The sequence below is a fragment of the Zootoca vivipara genome, chromosome 10, assembly GCF_963506605.1.
Source record: "Zootoca vivipara chromosome 10, rZooViv1.1, whole genome shotgun sequence".
Taxonomy (NCBI): Eukaryota; Metazoa; Chordata; class Lepidosauria; order Squamata; family Lacertidae; genus Zootoca; species Zootoca vivipara.
This window is the reverse complement of record NC_083285.1, coordinates 7,612,240-7,632,359: the sequence shown is the minus strand read 5'-3', so window position 1 is coordinate 7,632,359 and position 20,120 is coordinate 7,612,240. Positions and strand designations below refer to the sequence as shown.

The following is a 20,120-nucleotide window of genomic DNA, read 5'->3' as shown; positions in this document are numbered from 1 at the left end:
GCTCTGTTTTTATATGTTACATTCAGAGACTGTTGTCCACAGTCAGCATGATGAGTTTTTCCATGACTGTTGCCTCAACACTGGCTAGATCATGGCTGAGGTCTGGAAAACTTCATGTGCATGTACCTAAAGGACTTCTGTGTGCACACAGGGATTTGCTGGGATTTTTTCTGGCTGCAGTCCAGGGGTGGATGAAGGTGGGGGCGGGCTGCCCCGGGTGTCACTATTGACAGAATGGTGGGCGGCACTCACCGCAGGGCCTGCAGCATGCCCAAGCCCCGCCTCTCTCCTGGGAGTGATGCTGTGACTTGGGTGCCCGTAGCCTCCGCGCTGCCCCAAACGGTCTGCCCGCCACCTCCCCCTCAGTTGTAGGGCGGCTGAGTGGGAGGAGGCAGGCAGACTACTTGGAGGCCCCGCGGAGCATCGTGCCCTGACTCGCCCTGCCCCGTGGGTGGCTGACTCCACCCCTGGGTGCAGGGCATATGTGCTGCCCCAGGCGCCCGATCAGCTTGCTCCGCCACTGCTACAGACTCCTGTTTTGTGTTGGGTGCTGCCCAGTATGGGTGCATGGGATATAGGGTGGGGGACCTACAGTGAGGAGCAGGCACACTGGGGTTTCTCAGTAGCTGCTCCAAAACCATCCTCTCACTAAGATACATCTTGCCTAGGCACTATACTCTTTTGAGAGGCAGGTGAAGATGTACCTCGTCAGTCTGGCCTTTGGAGGTTGGGACATGGAATTGGTTGAGGTTAGTGTATAGGTAAAGGTAAAGGGACCTCTGACCATTAGGTCCAGTCGACTCTGGGGTTGCGGCGCCTATTTCGCTTTGCTGGCCGAGGGAGCCGGCGTACAGCTTCCAGGTCATGTGGCCAGCATGACAAACCGCTTCTGGTGAACCAGAGCAGCACATGGAAACGCCGTTTACCTTCCCGCTGGAAGATAAAAAATGCCGTTTACCTTTCCGCCGTTTACCTTCCCTACTTGCACTTTGATGTGCTTTTGAACTGCTAGGTTGGCAGGAGCAGGGACCGAGCAATGGGAGCTCACCCCGTCACGGGGATTCGAACTGCCGACCTTCTGATCGGCAAGCCCTAGGCTCTGTGGTTTAACTCACAGCGCCACCTGCGTCCCATGAGGTTAGTGTATGGTACCCGTTTATCTTACAAAATTCAGCATAAACTAAAATAACAGAAGATAATGTATCAGTGCTTTAGTTGGTTTTAGACATAGGTACCGCTGTCTTTTTAATGAGTTGCACTCTGCCCTTAGGGTATGAATGCTGAACTAATCTTGGAGTTCTTTAAACCTTACCCCCTGTTTTGGAAGTTTTAATGCAACAAAATTGATCAGCAGGTGAAAAAATGTTAGATGCTGACCTGCTTGCTTGCCTGACATAGCATCCCTCTCTGATGTTATATCTGCTCAAATTGTGGTTTGTGCCACCTTGGTAAAGTAGTTTAGGTTGGAGTGAACTGACCAACTTGAAGAAGCATCTGTGGGCAATTTCCCAGTCCTGCTGCAACCCCTATATCACATCCCAGGTGGTACTGGAGGCTCTTTCAGTTCTGAAGAGTCGATTTTGAGGAAGCACAGGGGGTTGAAATGAAGAGGAAGGCATGATAAAGTACTTGAGTACAACTCGCTTTAATATATTTCTAGCACCAAACATATCCAGAGTGATCATATAACTTGCCTGTACCAAGTGCACAAGGGTGCACTTCAGCAAAGCCTACATAGAAAGGCTTTGCTGAAGTAAGAAGTCATTGTGTAGATGTTGAGTGCAGCCCAGTTCCTCCTTAATTGCAGCAAACCCCCTTCAACCGATTATAAAGTGTGAAGGGGGGGGGAATGCCTCTACTGTTTCCTTTGCCTCATATGACCTACAGTTCTGACCTGCTGGACAAGTATCCTACTTTAGTTGAGCAAAAAATTAGCAGGTAGGGAGTTTCTGGTGTAGCACGCAGCAGTGCCAGGATCAAGCTCCTTATGCATTGCTGTCCAAGAATCACAGCAGGTACTAGGCAGCAAAATCGGCTACTGGTTCTCAAGGTGCCTAACTGATTGAATTCCTTTTCCATTGGGTCAAGGTTGTACAATACATCACAATCCTAACCATGTCTACTCAGAAGTAGGCCCTACTGATTCAGTGGGGTTTGTTTCAAGGTAAGCGGGGATCGGATTGCAACCTCTAAGGCACTGTTTTTAAACTGTGATGTTCTGTAAAGGTGGGGATCTTTTCCATAGAACCCCATTACTTTCTTACTTTTCTTTCCTTCCCTTCTGCTCAAAATACCACATCCTTCTCGCCATTCAGATGTTTCACATTCACAAAACTTCTTAGGATGGATTGTAAACAAAAACAAGAGGGTTACTCATCTAGCTGTACAGTAAAATGTTCATTATGGTTTTGTTAGATTGTAGGAAATAACAGCAAGCATATCATGTAATTATCTCAGCGTTGTGCAAAAATTAAGCTTATGCTACTAGCGGTTCAATGAACCGAAACTACGGCGATGCCTGTAATGTGCAATGATTATCACATGAATAATATTTGCTGGCTTAGCTAGTGTATTCTTTGTGCAGCTGAATTTTGGATATGATTGGTATAATGACCCAAAGGGATTTATTGCCAATTAATGCATTTGGTGGAATGCGAGTGTTCAGTTCAGCCTAACTATAGAAAGACGTTTAACCAGAGGATGGGGTGGGAAAACCAAGCCTGAGTTACTAAATGAATCATATTGGTGTTCTATTTCATTATCAAGCAGAATTTTGGTTTTCCTGGCGGAATTCATATTTATTACTAATAATGAATCCAGGGTTCCTGAATATTTTTGTGGGGGAGTGGGGGAAGAAGGTGAGCATCTTAGTAAAAAAGAATAAATCCAGTCTTAGCTTTAATCATTCAAAATGCATGTCTAACTTGATCAGCATCCCTTTTCTGGATTCCAAATCAGTGAGTGGATTACGTGTGTGTGTGCATCTGTACTTTTGCCGTCTCTTCGAGAAAAGGTTTTGTGTGGGCGAACTTCAAGAAGTCAAGAATATGCATTCTTGGGTCTGCAATCCCACCAGTTTCCAAATGATATACAGTGGTCCCTCAACTTACGAATTACTCGACATCCAAAGTTTTCGACTTACAAATGGGACAAATGGCCGCACGCTTATGAATTTTTCTACATCCAAATGGAAACCGTTGGCGGTTTTAAATGCGGTTTCCTCGACTTACGAATTTTTTAATGCGGTTTCCTCAACTTACAAATTTTTCTGAATATTTTTTCCTATGGGAATCTGCTTTTCGACTTACAAAATTTTCGACCTACGAATGTGCATTCTGAACGGATTAAGTTTGTAAGTCGAGGGACCACTGTACGTGTACCTATAATTTTTTGTGCAGGGTTTAAAATTTTTTTTTTGCCAAGGTCATTGTGTGCCATGTTATCCCTTTTAATTGAGAGTAATGGCGGAATCCCAATCATGTCCACTCAGAAGTAAGTTCTTTTGGCTTCAGTGGGGCTTACTTACAGGTAAGAGGGGAAGTTAGGGTTGCAGTCTAAAGCAGCTTATGTTCAAGAGGAAACATACACCCTTTGTGTGATCCGTGGAGTAGTTGCTAAGCTGTCCTTAGTGTTCAGGTTAGTCATAGCATACTTAAGGAAAGTTTTGGAACAGTGCCAAGCTGCATGTTAAAAATCTTTGTCCTCTGTGATGAGAAAACACACTGATGAGAATGGAAAGTTCTCCCCGCAAGGCCCTTTCCACCTGGCCTACAAAGAGGCTGTGAGTGTGAAGGCTGCTCCCCACAAGGCCCTTTCTACCTGGCCTAGGGGACGGGGCACAGACTCACCCAGCCCTACTGGAGGGACTCCTGATGAGGCCAGAGGATTATCACCCAACTATTGTTTTATTGATTTACTATGCTGTAAACCGCTTTGAGATTTTTATTAAAAATATAAAGTGGTATAGAAATAAATAAAAAATTGAGAATGAATAGTGGTCTGAGAACATTAACAGGACAGTGCAATCCTATGCATATCTACTCAGAAGTAAGCCCCATTGAATTTAATGAGGCTTACTCCTGGGTAAGTTAAATGTGTTTGTGGGAGTGGGATTATTGGCTTGTTTTTGTTTGTATTACATATTTTGTGTGTTCTCATTTTGTATTTTCATGCTGTGAACTACCCTGTGATGTTCGTATGAATTGTGGTATGCAGATTTAATAAATAACAATAAATATAATAATAAGTTGGCTGCATGTTTTTATAAGGGTATATCTCAGGCTTCCTCAACCTCGGCCCTCCAGATGTTTTGAGAGTACAGTTCCCATCATCCCTGACCACTGGTCATGCTAGCTAAGGATCATGGGAGTTGTAGGCCAAAAACATCTGGAGGGCCGAGGTTGAGGAAGCCTGGTATATCTCCTTAGACTTGCATGAGAGTAGAATTGCATAGGATTGCCCTGTGAGACCCCCCCCAAAAAAACATAATAGTGCCTCCCGCATTGGGAATCTAAAAGGAAGCTAAAACTGTGAGCTGGAGTCCAAAGTGCTTATGGACATCAGGTCCACTTTATAGCAGGGGTAGTCAACATTCCAAATGTTGTTGAACTACAGTTCCCCTCATCTCTGACCATTGCCTATGTTGATTGAGGCGACGGGCAATTGGGAGTCCCAACTACATCTGGAAGGTCCCATGTTGGTTATCCCTGCTCTATCGCCTGTGTACAACAGGAAAAACAGGTGTGGTGCTCCAAGATTATACATCCTTCCCCACTTCTGTATGGCCATTGCTGAGCTGGGATAAAATGAATGCAAGTATGCGCCTAAGCTGTGGATTTGTCCAGGTTCCTGCAGTGAAATTGAAACTGCTTACAGTGTAATATAGTGATAGCTGGGCCATAAAGAAGGCTGGTCGCCAAAAAATTGATGCTTTTGAATTATGGTGCTGGAGGAGACTCTTGAGAGTCCCATGGACTGCAAGAAGATCAAACCTAACCATTCTGAAGGAAATCAGCCCTGAGTGCTCACTGGAAGGACAGATCGTGAAGCTGAGGCTCCAATACTTTGGCCACCTCATGAGAAGAGAAGACTCCCTGAAAAAGACCCTGATGTTGGGAAAGATTGAGGGCACAAGGAGAAGGGGACGACAGAGGACAAGATGGTTGGATAGTGTTCTCAAAGCCACCAACATGAGTCTGACCAAACTGCGGGAGGCAGTGGAAGACAGGAGTGCCTGGCGTGCTCTGGTCCATGGCGTCACGAAGAGTCGGACACGACTGAATGACTAAACAACAACAACAACAGTATAATACAGTGTTAGTATTTATTAGCTAAGTGCATGTACTTGGCACTACTGTATCTCTCTAGCTATATATAAATGTAAACTGGGTATGTTCCTTCGCCTCCTATGTTCTATAAAACCGCTTGACCGATTGCATTCAGATTTTGGCACAAAGTCAAATGTGGCAGCACGAGTGTCCCCAGACTGTTTTCAAAGACAGATGTCACACCTGTGCAACGTAAAAAACCCCAAACCCCGTGTTCAAAACCTCCCCACTCAGACGAAAGTGCATGCTGGGAAATAGAACGGATAAGCAGAGTCTCCATTGGCTGCAGACAATCAGTGACATCACAAAATTCCACGCCAACCAAATGAAAACAGGCCTTTTGTAGCAACAAGGCCCAACATTGCCCAGCAGACTGAATAGGCTGCAGCATTGCAGCATTGCCCAGCTGGGAGAACTGACTAGGCCGAATAGAGGTGGGGGCTCCCCTGGGTGGGGGATGGGGGGCGGGAAACGTCATGGATCGGGACAGGATGGGGCCAATCACAGGGATGAGCCCAGGGGTGGGGGGAGGAGTCTGAAGGGGGACTCTGAGGACCAATTTAACAGACTAATTCACAGTGGAGCAATCGGAGGAGTCTGAAGGGGGATTCTGAGGACCCATTAAACAGACTAAGCCACCGCAATGTGTGGCAGGGCCAGCTAGTAAGATATAAAATAAAAAGCCCACTGAGTCTAAAAATAACCCCTATAATTTAATTAAGAGAACACAAAGACGGGAAAGGGGGAGGAAATCATGGAGAAGCATTTGAATAAAGTAATCAAGAGAATGCAAATTGGAGCAATTATGTGTTTGAGATTATGTGTTTCTTTAAAAACGAGGGATATATCAATTACTAGCAGGTAATGTGTTTTAAACGTGTATGGATAAAGAGGATTTTTCAACGTCTGTTCAAAACTTAAAAATTGTGGCTTAAAAAGAGGGGAATAGGGAGGAGAGGTAAGTCAGGAGCATGGGGGAATAATAATAATAATTATAGTGTATTTATTATTTATTACTGTTGTTAGCACTTATTAGTTGCTTTTCTGTTACAAAAAGTAATCCAAAGCAAGTTACAGAATAATACAAAGATTAAAACCAAAATTATTAAAAGTTAAAAACAGAATCTTACTTAAAAGGCAGGTCTGATGCTTGCCACTCACAGGAAGAGGCTGCCGATATCTAAGAACCTCCAAAGGAAGGGCTCAAAACACTATGGTGTTTTGTAGGATCTTTAACAATAAATGGAGCCAAATGCATTTGGTATATTCCTTGAATACAATCCGGTGGCTTGCTAGTATCTGACAGGCCTGGGCAAGGCCTGTTTTGTTAATGGTCATCTTATTGACAGGAAGCTCTGTACCATGTGCACAGTAGCACATTGGCAGCATTGTTTAAGCACAAGTGTCTCCCTTAGTTGCACACAACCAGCACACACGCTCCTGCTGATGCATGCACCGTTTTCCTTTCCAAAAGGGGACAGAACAGAATGGGGGAATCCCCACTTGCTCTTGGCCCTGGAACAGAACCCCCACATAGGTGGGGATTCCCCTGTCTTGATGCCATGAATGTAGCGCACCCCCTGAGATCCCCCTAAGACCATTACAATGCCAGCTAACTTTGATCTTTGACTAGCCGTGATACAATCTTCTGGCGCCCTTTCAACAAGCAAGAGCAGTGTCCTCAGACCTCACCTGACTTACTGGGGCCAGACCTGTTGAATACAGGGCTGTGTCCTGGCACCAGACTTGGAAGGAAGCCCACAATATGTACCAGATCACAAGTGTTATGGCCAGCTCCCCTCATACTTGCCCATATCAGTGTAGGGTGGTTAGCTGTAGTGGGGAAAAAGAATGTCCAGCTATTATTACAATTCCCTGCCGGTTCATCTAAAGGTGAATTTGATTTGTTGCAAGGGGTGGGAGGTGTGATTACTAGTGAACCATACATCTTAAAGGCACCACAGTCTCCACTGACCTTCATTACAAGAAAACCGAATCCTGGGTAAGTGCTGGAATTTCTGAAGTCTCTTGCTGCTTGGACACATGATTACAGATGGTTCTTTGTCTGTTTAATTGTATTTTTAATACGTTCTGTATTGTTTTCGAGGGCCACCATGTTGAATTTTTTTTTTAAACCGTCTCAAAATTCCACACATCCAGAAAATCTTTGGGATTCTATTTCTCAAAGACATGCTCAAATGAATTATTATTATTATTATTAGTTCACATGTTCCAGGCAGGTTTTATTTACACCTATGTACAACCGGAGCGTAAGATAGAAGGGCTCAGAGCATTAACACTCCAATAGATCTTGGTTCCCCATCAGGTTCATGGCACGTTTCCCAAAGCCATAGTTTTTGGTTTCAGCACAGAGAAAGCCCCAGCTCCCAGGTCACCTCATACACAGACTAACCCAGGCTATTGTTTTATTTGCCAGATGATGGCACCCTCAACCAGGCAAGGGACTGGGGTAATGTCTACCCACTCCTGGAGAGCATCATTGCCCTGTTGTTCCTATGGCAACATTCAAGCTCTTCCCTCAGGCAGATAGAGGTGTTTAACTGGGCCAGCCCAAAGTGAGCCCAGAGTATGATTTTCCTTAATTGGATTACCAGGATCCCTGGAAGCTGGGAAGCAAATGGTGGAGCCTAAATGGAAGCACCCTAAATAGTTTTCTCTGTCCCCCTGACACTTTCTATCAATTATGTTATGGAAAGCTGCAGTTGTCAGATCAAAATACCTGTGCACTTATCTGTGCAGTAAAGCACCAGAAATTCATAGATCTTTTTTAGCCTTTTTACTTTTAGGTCATGGGAGAGAAAGTAGCTTCTGCGTTTTTCAGTTAGTGAATTTGGTTTAATCCAGGACCTTGCCAGTGTAGCATGTTAGTAGAATAGTATTTAAGACCAAAGTCATATCACTCCAGTGTTTGTCCTTCACACAAGCTACTGTCCCAGATCACATTCATCCAGTGCTTTACCAGCTGCACTGGCTCCCGGTGGAGTACAGGATCAGGTTTAAGGTGCTGGTTTTGACCTTTAAAGCCTTATGCGGCTTAGGACCCTCGTACCTACGGGACCGCCTCTCCCGGTATGACCTGCAGAGGACATTAAGGTCCACAAATAATAACATACTGGAGATCCTGAGTCACAAGGTGGTTAGACCAGGACCAGGGCCTTCTCAGTACTGGCCCCGAGCTGGTGGAACGCTCTGTCTCAGGAGACTAGGGCCCTGCGGGATTTGTCATCTTTTCGTAGGGCCTGCAAGACAGAGCTGTTCCGTTTGGCTTTTGGACTGACGCAGCCTGACCCCGGGGTTACCCTCCCCTAATGTTTTATTATATAATGGTTTTATCTTATTTGTAGATTTTTAATCTTAAAATTGAATTTTAATATTGTATTAATCTGCATTTTAACTGAATTGTTTCTTTTATACTTGCGTTGATATTTTTGTTGTTAGCAGCCCTGAGCCCGGTCTTGACTGGGAAGGGCGGGGTATAAATAAAATTATTATTATTATTATTATTATTAGTAGTAGTAGTAGTAGTACAAAAAAATTCTTCCAGTAGCACCTTAGAGACCAACTAAGTTTGTCATTGGTATGAGCTTTCATGTGTATGCACACTTCTTCAGGTACACTGAAACAGAAGTCGCCAGACCCTTATGTATAGTCAGAGGGTGGGGTGGGGGTATTTCTGTATTTTAATATTTTGTTGGAAGCCGCCCAGAATGGCTGGGGGAACCCGGCCAGATGGGCGGGGTATAAATAATAAAATATTATTATTATTATTATTATTATTATTATTATTATTATTATTACTCAGAAGGGTGGTGGGAATGGGTGATTGGCTGAGAGGAGTGGTAAACGACTGTTAACAACAAGCTATTTATGTACATGAAATCACGCAGAATATAATCCATGATAGAATTTTGAGGGAAGTGCCTCCTGGTGTAATTTTGTATGATATGAACTATCTAATTTTCCCTTTAATGCACAAAAAATGCAAGCATTTATAACCATCACTAAAAAAAAAGGTTGTTGAATAATGGTTCTGTGCTGGAGAGAAACGGGGGCCTGGGGTTGTGTGTGTTTACTATATTATTTTTTAGCTTTCATGATTGCTTAAAAATGTGTTTATTAGAATAGGGTTTATTCACTCCTCTGAAGAGCTTGTTTGAAATGGTGGAATGGAATCTTACAGGCTATTGCTCATATGCTGGAATGTCACAACTGAAGATTTTAAACTGCTCTGTGTAAGCAAACATTTTGTCTTTTTAGTGGCTTAACAATATTTAATCATTTGAAATTGCCTTGAATCCAAATGAGATGTATTACCCAAGTGTGTGTGTGTTGTCTCAAATGATAGGTGCTAAGGCATATTGTATGAGACATATCTTTGCTAAGATAATTGCAAGAATAGTATTCTTTCAAATCCCTTATTCTCTCTGGGGGAACAAATACTCAACTGACTAACATGAAATGAAACCTGTTTCTCTGTCACTGTTCTTGAATTCTTCTGTCATTGCAACCCAGATGGCATACAAGATTGGTTTTGGGTTTAGTTTCACTCTTAAACCATTCCAAAAACAGTGTCTGATCTGATAGTGCTTCTGTGCTTGACTGCTGGAAAGTCCATTTTCACACCAGAGAGTGTCAAAGGATTTGAAAGAAGCATCATTATAAATGTTCCCTAAGGTATGGATGCCTGTGTTTAACGACACATAGCAGCTGAATAGCTCTGTAGGGAATAGTCAAGGTGGTGTTTGAGTCAGAATGCTTTTGTTATATTTGAAGATCTGTGCAGGATGATTTTAGCTTGTTGGCAAAATATATTGATCCTGGATAGTCACATCTTTTAAAAACTGATCTGCCCCACTTCTAAACAGGCAGCCCTGTTTAGGGAAGCTTTTAATGTTTAACAGACCATTGTATTTTAATACTTTGTTGGAAGCCGCCCAGAGTGGCTGGGGAAACCCAGCCAGATGGGTGGGGCATAAATAAATTATTATTATTATTATTATTATTATTATTATTATTATTATTAAGGCAATCTTTGTGTGAGTCTTGAGGAGATAATCAATAGCTACCCTGAGCACTACTTTTTAATGTGCTTAAACTCAGAGGTATAGAACTAAAGGAACGGGGAACATCTTTCGGTAAGCCAGCCTTGGCAGATGAACCCAACAAGAGTTACTAGCTTCCACAAGAAACAACAGCTTGCCCAAGCTGCCCTTCCAACATGGTGAACCTGGAAGCAAGGGCTACTAGACTGTTTGGCTACTTAGAAAGAAGACTTTACAAAAAATAGAAGTCAATTGAGCAGGCTGGTGGAGGAAGGAAAGATCACTCCATTTCCCCCACCCCCTCTGCTAGCCCAGTGCAATTCCATGGTTGTTGTGGAGGAAGTTAGAGACTTTCCTTCCTCTGTGGCTGGCATGGAAACTAAGCAGGCTGACAGAAGAGGGGTAGAAGCAAGCTGTGTCTCCTCTGCCAGCCTGCTTTATTGCCTGGATGGAAATTGCAGTTGGTTCTGGCTACCAGGCAAGTTGTTAAACGCAAGACAAACACTCTATGTAAGAAACCTACCTTGTGTTTGGAGGACAACAGGTTTGCGATCTCCATAGATTCTGAAGGCTGATGAAGCTATAGTGGACAGATGTCCATGAGCTAAAGGGCAGTTCGTAAGCTTGACTGTGAAACAGGGTACGAAATGGTACAGGGATGCTCCAGAAGTTTGTGAGGCTTGTTCAGGTGGCAAACTGTGGCTTTCCAAAACCCAGGAATTTGCTAGTCAAGTGAATTTGGTGGTGGGGAGTGTGCAAGCGCTGCACTCTTTCCAGAAATGCCAAACTGGTTTGGCGTTGCAGCTGAAGCAACCTGCCCTGTGAAGGAAAGCGGAGCCTTTGGGACACTGTGTTCGGATGATCCTAACTCTGTTTAATATGCTGAGGCATGAACGAGTCTTTTGGCTACTCATGTAGCCCTTGGGGCAAACAAAGAACAAACTGAGAAATTATGAAGTCTTCAGTTAAGTACAGTTTCCTATTTCATTCGAATTGGGAAACTACTTCCTGATCTTCTGCTTATTATTTTATTCCTATTGTGAAGAAAGGAGTGAAAGGGCTGCTTACAGGAGCAAGATACTTGTTCATATCTTTAGCTGCTAAGATAAAATATGATCAGCTGAACAGTCTTATGCAACTCACAATTTGCCTTGTGCAACACACTACCTTGGAGTAAATCCCACTGAACTCAATGCAATTTACTTATTAGTAGGCATACTGTGGGACCCATGTGGCGCTGTGGGTTAAATCACTGAGCCTAGGGCTTGCTGATCAGAAGGTCGGCGGTTCGAATCCCTGTGATGGGGTGAGCTCCCGTGGCTTGGTCCCAGCTCCTGCCAACCTAGCAGTTCGAAAGCACGTCAAAATGCAAGTAGATAAATAGGAACCGCTACAGCAGGAAGGTAAATGGCGTTTCCATGTGCTGCTCTGGTTTGCCAGAAAATGCAAGTAGATAAATAGGAACCGCTACAGCGGGAAAGTAAACAGCGTTTCCATGTGCTGCTCTGGTTTGCCAGAAGCGGCTTTGTCATACTGGCCACATGACCTGGAAGCTATACGCCGGCTCCCTCGGCCAATAATGCGAGATGAGTGTGCAACCCCAGAGTTGGTCACGACTGGACCTAATGGTCAGGGGTCCCTTTACCTTTACCTTTAGGCATACTGTACCTAGGCTAACATTGTTACAGCAGGCGTTTGGAACAACCCAATGAAACTCTAGAACACTTTTTAAAAATGTCGCCTGGTAGTAAAATATGGCACTATTATTGGCTGTACACTATCGAGTTAAAATCATCTGTCAGAGGAGGACAGGAAATTTGAATTAAAGATGGTAGTCAGATAACTAAAGAGCAATCAACTGTTTTCCTTCATCTGACTGATAAGAGGAACAAGGACCTGCTATCTGATATGTCCATTGTTCCCTTTCACCATGAGCGATTGCAGAGTTGTTGAGGCAAAAGCAGTGCTGGCGAAAAATGATATTGCAAACACAACACATTTATCAAACATTTAAGTAGGCTGTCCACCTAAAAATCTAGTGTTTTAGTACATACAATCTAATGTCAGATCCGGTAGATGCCTCTTTTTAGGTGTCTGTCTCAGATTATAACCCTTGTACAGTCGTACCTTGGTTCACAAACGCCTTGCAAGTCAAATGTTTTGGCTTCTGAACGCCGCAAACCTGGTTTGCTAATGTTCTTTGGAACTTGAACATCTTCCACGACTTCCGATTGGCTGCAGGAGCTTCCTGCAGCCAATCGGAAGATGCGCCTTGGTTTCCGAAAGTTTTGGAAGTCGAAAGGAATTTCTGGAACGGATTCCGTTCGACTTCCGAAGTACCACTGTACAACATTTAATTTCCTTCCATCGTAGAGATGGGATTGGCTGTTTCAGAAACATGTCATTTTGCCACCACATACATGATGGTGGAATCACATGCAAGATCCAAACAGTTGCTGATAGGAAACCTAGTCTTGTTGAATTGGTATCGTTGGCTTAGACCATAAGAGGAATTAATGCAGGCGAGTTGTTGAAAGTATATACCGTATATTTGCACTTCCCTGTTTCCCCTCAGAAGCCTCTCTGGAAGGTCCAGGAGTTCCCTGAAAATTGTAGGCTGGGACAGGGCCAACCTTTCCTAGCCCCTCCAAGCCCAGCCCCACATTTTCACGGGGACCTGTGAGAGAATTTTTGGGGTTGTAGATGGCTGTGGGGGAAAAGAGAAGATAGTTCTGTTTCTTTGTTGTAAGAGGGGAAAAAATACAACAGTGGCAGTGAATGATCCCATCAATGGAAAGGTATATACACCAGGAAGACCTGCACTTGGTATGTACAGTACTGGCTGATTGTGGTATAGTCCTTACCAAAACTTACTCCAGTTCCCTATTGTCAGTACTTCTAATTACACATATTGCTTCTTGACTAAATTATTGGAAAGGGGTGCCAGTGAATTCTGTCTTTCGCTTTTAAAAAGTAACTTACATTTGCTTGTGTTACAAATTTGTGCCTGTCATTTTAAGGTGGGTATTATCTCATGTGAGAAGCCATAGAATTGTAAGTTGACAGTAACTGTACCTCAGTCTCCATTAAAGACAAGACAGGGATAAGATTTGAAGTGATTGAGAATATTTTGCACTGATGTGGAGCCTTGCTTTCTATATAACTGAGAACTGGTGCTGTCTACCTTCTGTCTGATGAAAGATTTAGAGTTGCTCCAAAGAAGGTTATGACGAATGCTTGATGAACGCCAAGCCATTGTTATTACTTTAATCTGTTTTGTTTGCCATGCGAAGATCCAGTTCCCCCTTAGCTTCCTGAGGTTATAGGAGCTACTGTTATGGTTGATAAGTTTTAGTTAGCATTAGCATTTAGTTAGTTTAGTTTAGGTTTTTGTAACACTTGAGACTCTGATACATTGATTCCTCCCACTTCTACCATCACGTTGTCTTTGACGCTAGCTTGCCTGCCAAATATTCTTAATAATAATTTCTGCTGCAATTGTAACTGTATTGCCTTTTAAAAGATCTGCCTCTTGCTGCATAAGTAATTTTTATGCAGGGCTTTTAAAGGCCGTCTTGCGCAACTAACTTGTGGCCAAAGTGAATGCGTCTTGCCAACCATACATGATGGCCCATCGCTGATTGACAATTTGTAGGTAGGCAGCAAAAGCAAATAGTTAAATCACTTGCTAAGCTGCAGGTTGTGTGTGTTTGCTTTGCATCGTGCCACCTGTTGTTCAGAACTCTTGGAACTTAGGCTTAATATTTATTCAGTACACTTATGCAGTGTCTGTGTTTTGCGGGTCTCCAGATACACCATAACAGCAAAGAATTGCAACATCTTACAAACAGATAGCTTGTTCATTTTTCCGTGTTGAAAACCTTGGGTAGATTCAGAGCAGATCCGCAGCATACATTAGAAGCACACCCAAAACGCATTTAAAGCGCATAACTTAGAATCATAGAACTGTAGAGTTGGAAGGGACCACGAGGGCCATCTAGTCCAACCCCCCTGCAGTGTAGGAATTCGTCCAGCATGGGACTCGAACCCACAACCCTGAGATCAAGACTCTCTACCTACTGAGCCATGAATGAAATTGCTTCCCCCAAAGAATCCTGGGAAATGTCGTTTATTAAGGCTGCTGGGAATTGTAGCTCTGAGGGGGAAACTACAGTTCCCAGGATTCTTTGGGGCAAGTTGTGTGCTTTAAATGCACATTAGATGTGCTTTATATGGATGGGGTAGATCTTTCCTTGGGTGGCTTCTTAAAAGCTGGCATTTGTGAAGGCTGTAATTCCATGATATTGACTGCCTTGTTAAGTCCAGTATTCCCAACTTTCTGAAGCTGCCTGGGCAGCCAGAGAAGCAGAACATAGCTGAAGCTGGGCTTAAGCATGGGGTCAGAGGCTACATTATACTCCTTCCCTTGTTTACAGGGGCCAAGCAAGGAACCTTTAAGAAGACTCTGCATCTAAATGTGCCAGTACGGTGGTGAAACCATTCCATAGTATCCCCATTAAATGGAAAGTGACTGTGTGTGGGTGTTTTCAGTATGCATCTCAGTATCGTGGTTTTGCCATATACCGTATTTTTCCATGTATAAGACTAGGTCCCCCCCAAAAAAAGTGGGGGGGGGCTCTTATATACGGATAGTGCCGAGGGTGGACTGGTGATTGGTTGTTGCTCCCAAAACAACTTCCATCTTATAGATGGAAAAATACGGTATGTCACATCTACCACCCTGCCTTTGATAAGACTTTTAAGACTTCTTGACTGATATGTACCTTTTAGGTGTCCTTTGAAAACCCATAGCAAAGGGGGGGGTGTAGCTTAATTTAAGGTGCTCATTGACATTCCACCCCCCCCCCCTGGTTTCACAAAGCATCACGTTGGCTGGTGCTAGGCTTTAAAGTCCCTTGGTGAGATCAGAGCAGTGCCAGCTCAGGACAGGTGGGTTGACAACTTGGGCCTGCATCAGGACTTCTGATGCAACAGACCTAACACCAGGTAGCTGATTCACTTGCAGGATTATCCCAAGTCCAGTCTAGAATCAGTGCACATAGATCATTGGAATGAAATGGGCAGTGGGTTGGATTTTTTCTTGCCAATGTCCACATGAAGGCTGCCCCTGACCCATGCCCAAGTCATATTTCAAATTGGTTAAGCAGAGAAAACTGTCCTATCTGGAAATGCCTGGAGTTCTTACACCATCATTTGTTCAGTTTCACTCCTGCTGCCCAGGGAAAACTATCCTAGATTGGTTACCCAATCACCTTGAGGAAGAAATATAAGTAGCCCCTCTTTAAAAGAGGGCTTTGTTCACCTCTCTCCCAAAAGCATTGTTGAGCTTGATCAGAAGTTGGTCTTTATTAGCTCTGAAGGGACAAGGATCCAAATTTCTGTACCCCAAGTACAGTGTCAGGTTCTACACCTTGCAGTTGGTCTAAGCCATGGTTTTCCTAGCTCACATCTCTAGCTGTTTTGGGACTGCAGTACCCATCACCCCAGACCACTGGTCCTGCTAGCTAGGGATGATGGGAGTTGTATTCCAAAAACAGCTGGAGACCCAAGTTTGGGGAAACCCTGGCCTAAGCGACGATGACAGCTGGATGCGCCCAGTGCTGATCAGTGAGGTAACTGGCAGAAATGTAGCAATATCACATCTGGTTTAAGATTAAGGGATCACTGCAAGTTTACCATTTCAAATGTCTATTCTGCACAGTGCTTTAAGGGTTAGAGTTAACTACGGTAGCGGTAGTAAGAACAGAATGATAAAGGACCAGTGGGGGTTCCTATGCAATTCCTTTCTTTTCAAGCTGAGTGGGGGAGAGTTGTATCATTTATTATTGGTCCAAATCATGCAGCTAGCTATGATTCTGATAACCTCCCAAATTGCAATTACCCAGTTAGTTATTGGACGAGATGCAGTGCTAGTTTGAGTGGTAGGAAAACGCAATATCCTGCCTTCCTTGAGGGCAGATATCTGGATCCTACAAATCAAATGAAGCAATGCTGTACTACAAATTTAATGTCTGGATGGGCTCATAATAACACCTGTGTTGCTGCCCTGTGATGCATTTGTGGAAAGTAACTGTTGAAGATTTGGCATTTTGATTGCAATGCTACACTTAGTAGAAAGTGCTGGAAGGAAGAAAATATTGTTTTGAAATCAGAATAGCATAATCGGGGCTTGTTTATGTGGCTAGAAAACATGGGAAGAACATTCCTTATTTCATCCATTTTACTTCACACTTAAGTGCATTTTCATATAACCATTTCTGTAACAGATTAACATTATGTTATGAGAGAGGCTGTTTATTTTTGCTGTGAAAACTGGTTGTAAGGGCAGGTTGTTTCGGCTTTAAAGATACTTAAAATTTAATAATTCTTAGATTAGGTCAGAGATGTGGCATGTGATGAACATGTGTGGGATGCAGTGGACACATAACTATAATTTCTGGCTCTGATAAAAAAGTTTTGTGTTCATTAATATAGTGTGATATATCAGAAGAGAGAGAGCCATCTGGAAAGATTTAAAAACCTTAATGTCACGCAAGTTATGTCAAGCCAATAAACTCTTTTGGTGGCAGAAAGCTTAAAAACAAAGCTTTATATATTTACAGCAACTCAAATATATATATATATGTTTAAAAGTGTACACCTTTTAAGGCTATTTTTATATAAAATATTTACGTAGATGTATATTGGAGGACAGCATAATGACAAAATATTTCCATGGTATTACTCTTAACAAACTGCCATGCGACACACACCTTGACTAATGAAGAAATAGAATATACAGGCCTTATCTATTTAGCACATGTCAAACATTTACAGTCTACCCAATTCTATCGTCCATTATTTGGCAGTATTTACTTCAGCTTCTTCTTAACGTTTCCTCTTAAATGATTCAGTGAGTACTGAAATCTAATCTGTGACAACCTGAGGTACTAAGCATTTCTGTCTTACTTCATGGTCTTCAAAAGTAATTGTCTTGTTCCTCTTAGGCTCTATCCACGAGTTGTGTATAACAGCATTATTTGGAATGGGGTCAGCTTCCACTATTGAAACAACACGTTTTTTCATTTTGCTTTTCAGAACTTTCTGAAATTTCTGCCTAGTGAATGCGTATAGTAGAGGATGAAAGATGGTAGTTCCATATGCCATGACTAGAAAACATAATCTCAGTTTTACCAAAAGGTCACTTGGGCCCAAGCATAAAATGGTAGTATTTAAAACTGTAATTGGCGTCCAGCAGAGAAGAAAAGTTGAAATGATCAACAGTGACATCCTGAAGACTCTCTTCTGTCTTTCCCGTCTTTCGCGATGTCTCTTTACAGCCCTCCGTAGGGCAATTATAACAGAAACGGAAGTCCTTACTCCAAAGACGACGTTTCTCCCTCCACTGCTTTGGGATACGTCAGTAGTTTCATGTTGTGTGGACAAAGAAATGGTTTTTTTCTTCCTTGCTTTTTTCTTTTGTGCCGTGGAGAATCTTGTGCCTATTCGGATATTGAGTGCCTGGAGGATTTTGCTGTATGTAATTAACATTACTATAACGGTGAAAAAATATATAGGAATCTGCACTAAAAGGTGGTAGTACATTCCCAGCTCTGTGTAGTATTCATTCGTGCTGACACACAAGAGCGTCTTATTTTCCCAAGTATTGGCACTTTGAAGACTGAAGAAGTTCACTTCGATGAATGGAATTAAGAATGCGAAGAAAGAGACAATCCATATCGATGTCATGAGCGTTACAGCCCTTCCCATTGTCAAAATCCGATTTGCAGGCTTCACAGAGATATCGTATCGGTCCAAAGTGATAGCAAAGACGTTGATTGCAGTGGAAACACTTGCGAAGGAGACACACGCCTCATGGAAGCAGCAGATCAGTGCTGTGTTGCTCTCCAGAGAAAGCAGAAGAATAACTATAGTTAGAGGAATACATCCCACACAAATTATTACATCAAGGACGTGCAGGTTCATTGTAATAATGTTACTGACCGAGTTGATTAAGTTGGATTTCATGCAGTAAAGTACCAATACGGTGAGGTTGCTGCCAAGTCCCAATACAATTTCTAGCATCAGAAATCCAGTAAGAGAAACTTGAAAGCTTAATGGATAAGACAATGGTTGGTACATATTTGTGTTGATGTCATCAATGGCATCTCGAACTGTAATGTTGGATTCAGACTGCATGTTGACCTCTAGAATGGAAGAGAAACACATTCTTTTGTTGGAAGTTTGTTTTGCCCTGAAAGATGAGAGAGAACATATAAAGCTATTTGGTTTTTGGATGCTTGTAATAATTTACACATCTACAGAAAAGCAGGTTTTGGTTTTTATTAGCTTTTGATTAACAAACGGTGACTTTGGAATTGGCTTGCAGGAATTGAAGGCAGTAAAAAAGATTTTTTTTTTTAACAAGGCTGTAACATTTGCAATGCAAGCTGCATGCATAGCTTTGACCTTTGCACTTGTTGGAAACTTAGCCATATTATTTTATATGAAGCTTTTGTGGGGAAAGGGAGGTGGCTATATTTGAAAGAAACACACATTTTGCATTTCTTCCTCTAGATGATAACTCCACCCTGAATCATTTCTTTAGATTACAATCATGTTATTGGAATGGTGTACTGCTATCTACTTGGAAGTGTCTTGTATCGAGTGATTGTCTTTGATGTATCAATACGTGTAAAATGTTGTGGGTGCATATAAATTGATTGTGCAGTTATAAGTGAATGTTTGTACATATGCGCAAAGATTTGCAAATGTATGTACAGTCTCGCACTGGTTTGATAAACTATTGATACTTATTTTTTTTATGTGCCCAGCATGTTTCATTCAAGGAAATTAAAGCTGCTAGCAGAGAGAGTGGCTTCATAGTGTTGAGTTGTTGAGCTGCACGAAGCAGGAGAATTTAATCACAACGTCTTTGTCATCTTGTTAGACAAGAATACATATTTTGTCATGGTGGGATTACGTAGGCAGACTTACGTGGGTGGTGCATTTGTGTGTGGTTTCTGCACAAAATACTATAAAAGTTGTCTTCTGTCCCATGTTGAAGATTTACAGTTTACTGAAATAGCATTAATTGTAGCAATATGACTTCTGCTATAAGCCCTGGGCAGTTTATGATTCCAGTGTCACATATTTAAAAATAATAATTTTAGATGCTTGCTAATTGACTGCTTCTGAAAGGAGAACCACTTTCTGTGTCTTAGGCCTTCTGACAATGCTATTTACTCAGATGTAAGTCCCATTGTGGTCACTGGGGCTTACTCCTAGGTAAATGTGCATAGAGTTGCTGTGCAAGATATTTTGGCAAAAACCTATTTGTCTTGGTTGTTTCATATATCCGTGTTTACACCCTTGTAAAGTAAACATTTTAAAAATGTTATTAATCCTTTCACTCAGAAATTTCAATAATAGGTTGGGGTTTTGGTGAATTATTAGCTGGCATATTTATTAAAGAAGGGCAATGATTTTTATACTATAAGAGTTTGGTTAGGAAATAAAGCAGAAAACCCTTTAAAAATACTAGCTGTTACTCTATCACCAGATGCAAGTTTTGAATGTCTTAGATGGCAATTTATTCTGTTTATGAGGTCTTAGCCATAGGGATATATTGTAAATTATATACTCTTTGCAGTGGTTAACAAAAAACTCAGAAAGGTTAGAGGTAGTTAAGCTGAAACAAGGCACACTGTATAACCTAGCCTGTTTTACT

General features: G+C 42.4%; 2 protein-coding genes across 3 annotated transcripts in view; one reads left to right on the top strand and one right to left on the bottom strand.

Annotated features, from left to right (window-relative positions):
• Positions 1-20,120, top strand: part of COG5 (component of oligomeric golgi complex 5) — a 149,247-nt gene that overhangs the window by 15,118 nt on the left and 114,009 nt on the right. The gene's annotated exons all lie outside the window — the stretch shown is intronic.
• On the bottom strand, positions 17,199-18,634 carry GPR22 (G protein-coupled receptor 22). The gene has a single exon (XM_035127866.2). The coding sequence runs from the start codon at positions 18,617-18,619 to the stop codon at positions 17,318-17,320; it is 1,302 nt and encodes a 433-aa protein (XP_034983757.1). The 5' UTR covers positions 18,620-18,634; the 3' UTR covers positions 17,199-17,317.

Bases quoted from the DNA above. Each gene is read 5' to 3' on its own strand.
- GPR22 (XM_035127866.2), bottom strand. From the start codon at position 18,619: ATGTGTTTCTCTTCCATTCTAGAGGTCAACATGCAGTCTGAATCCAAC.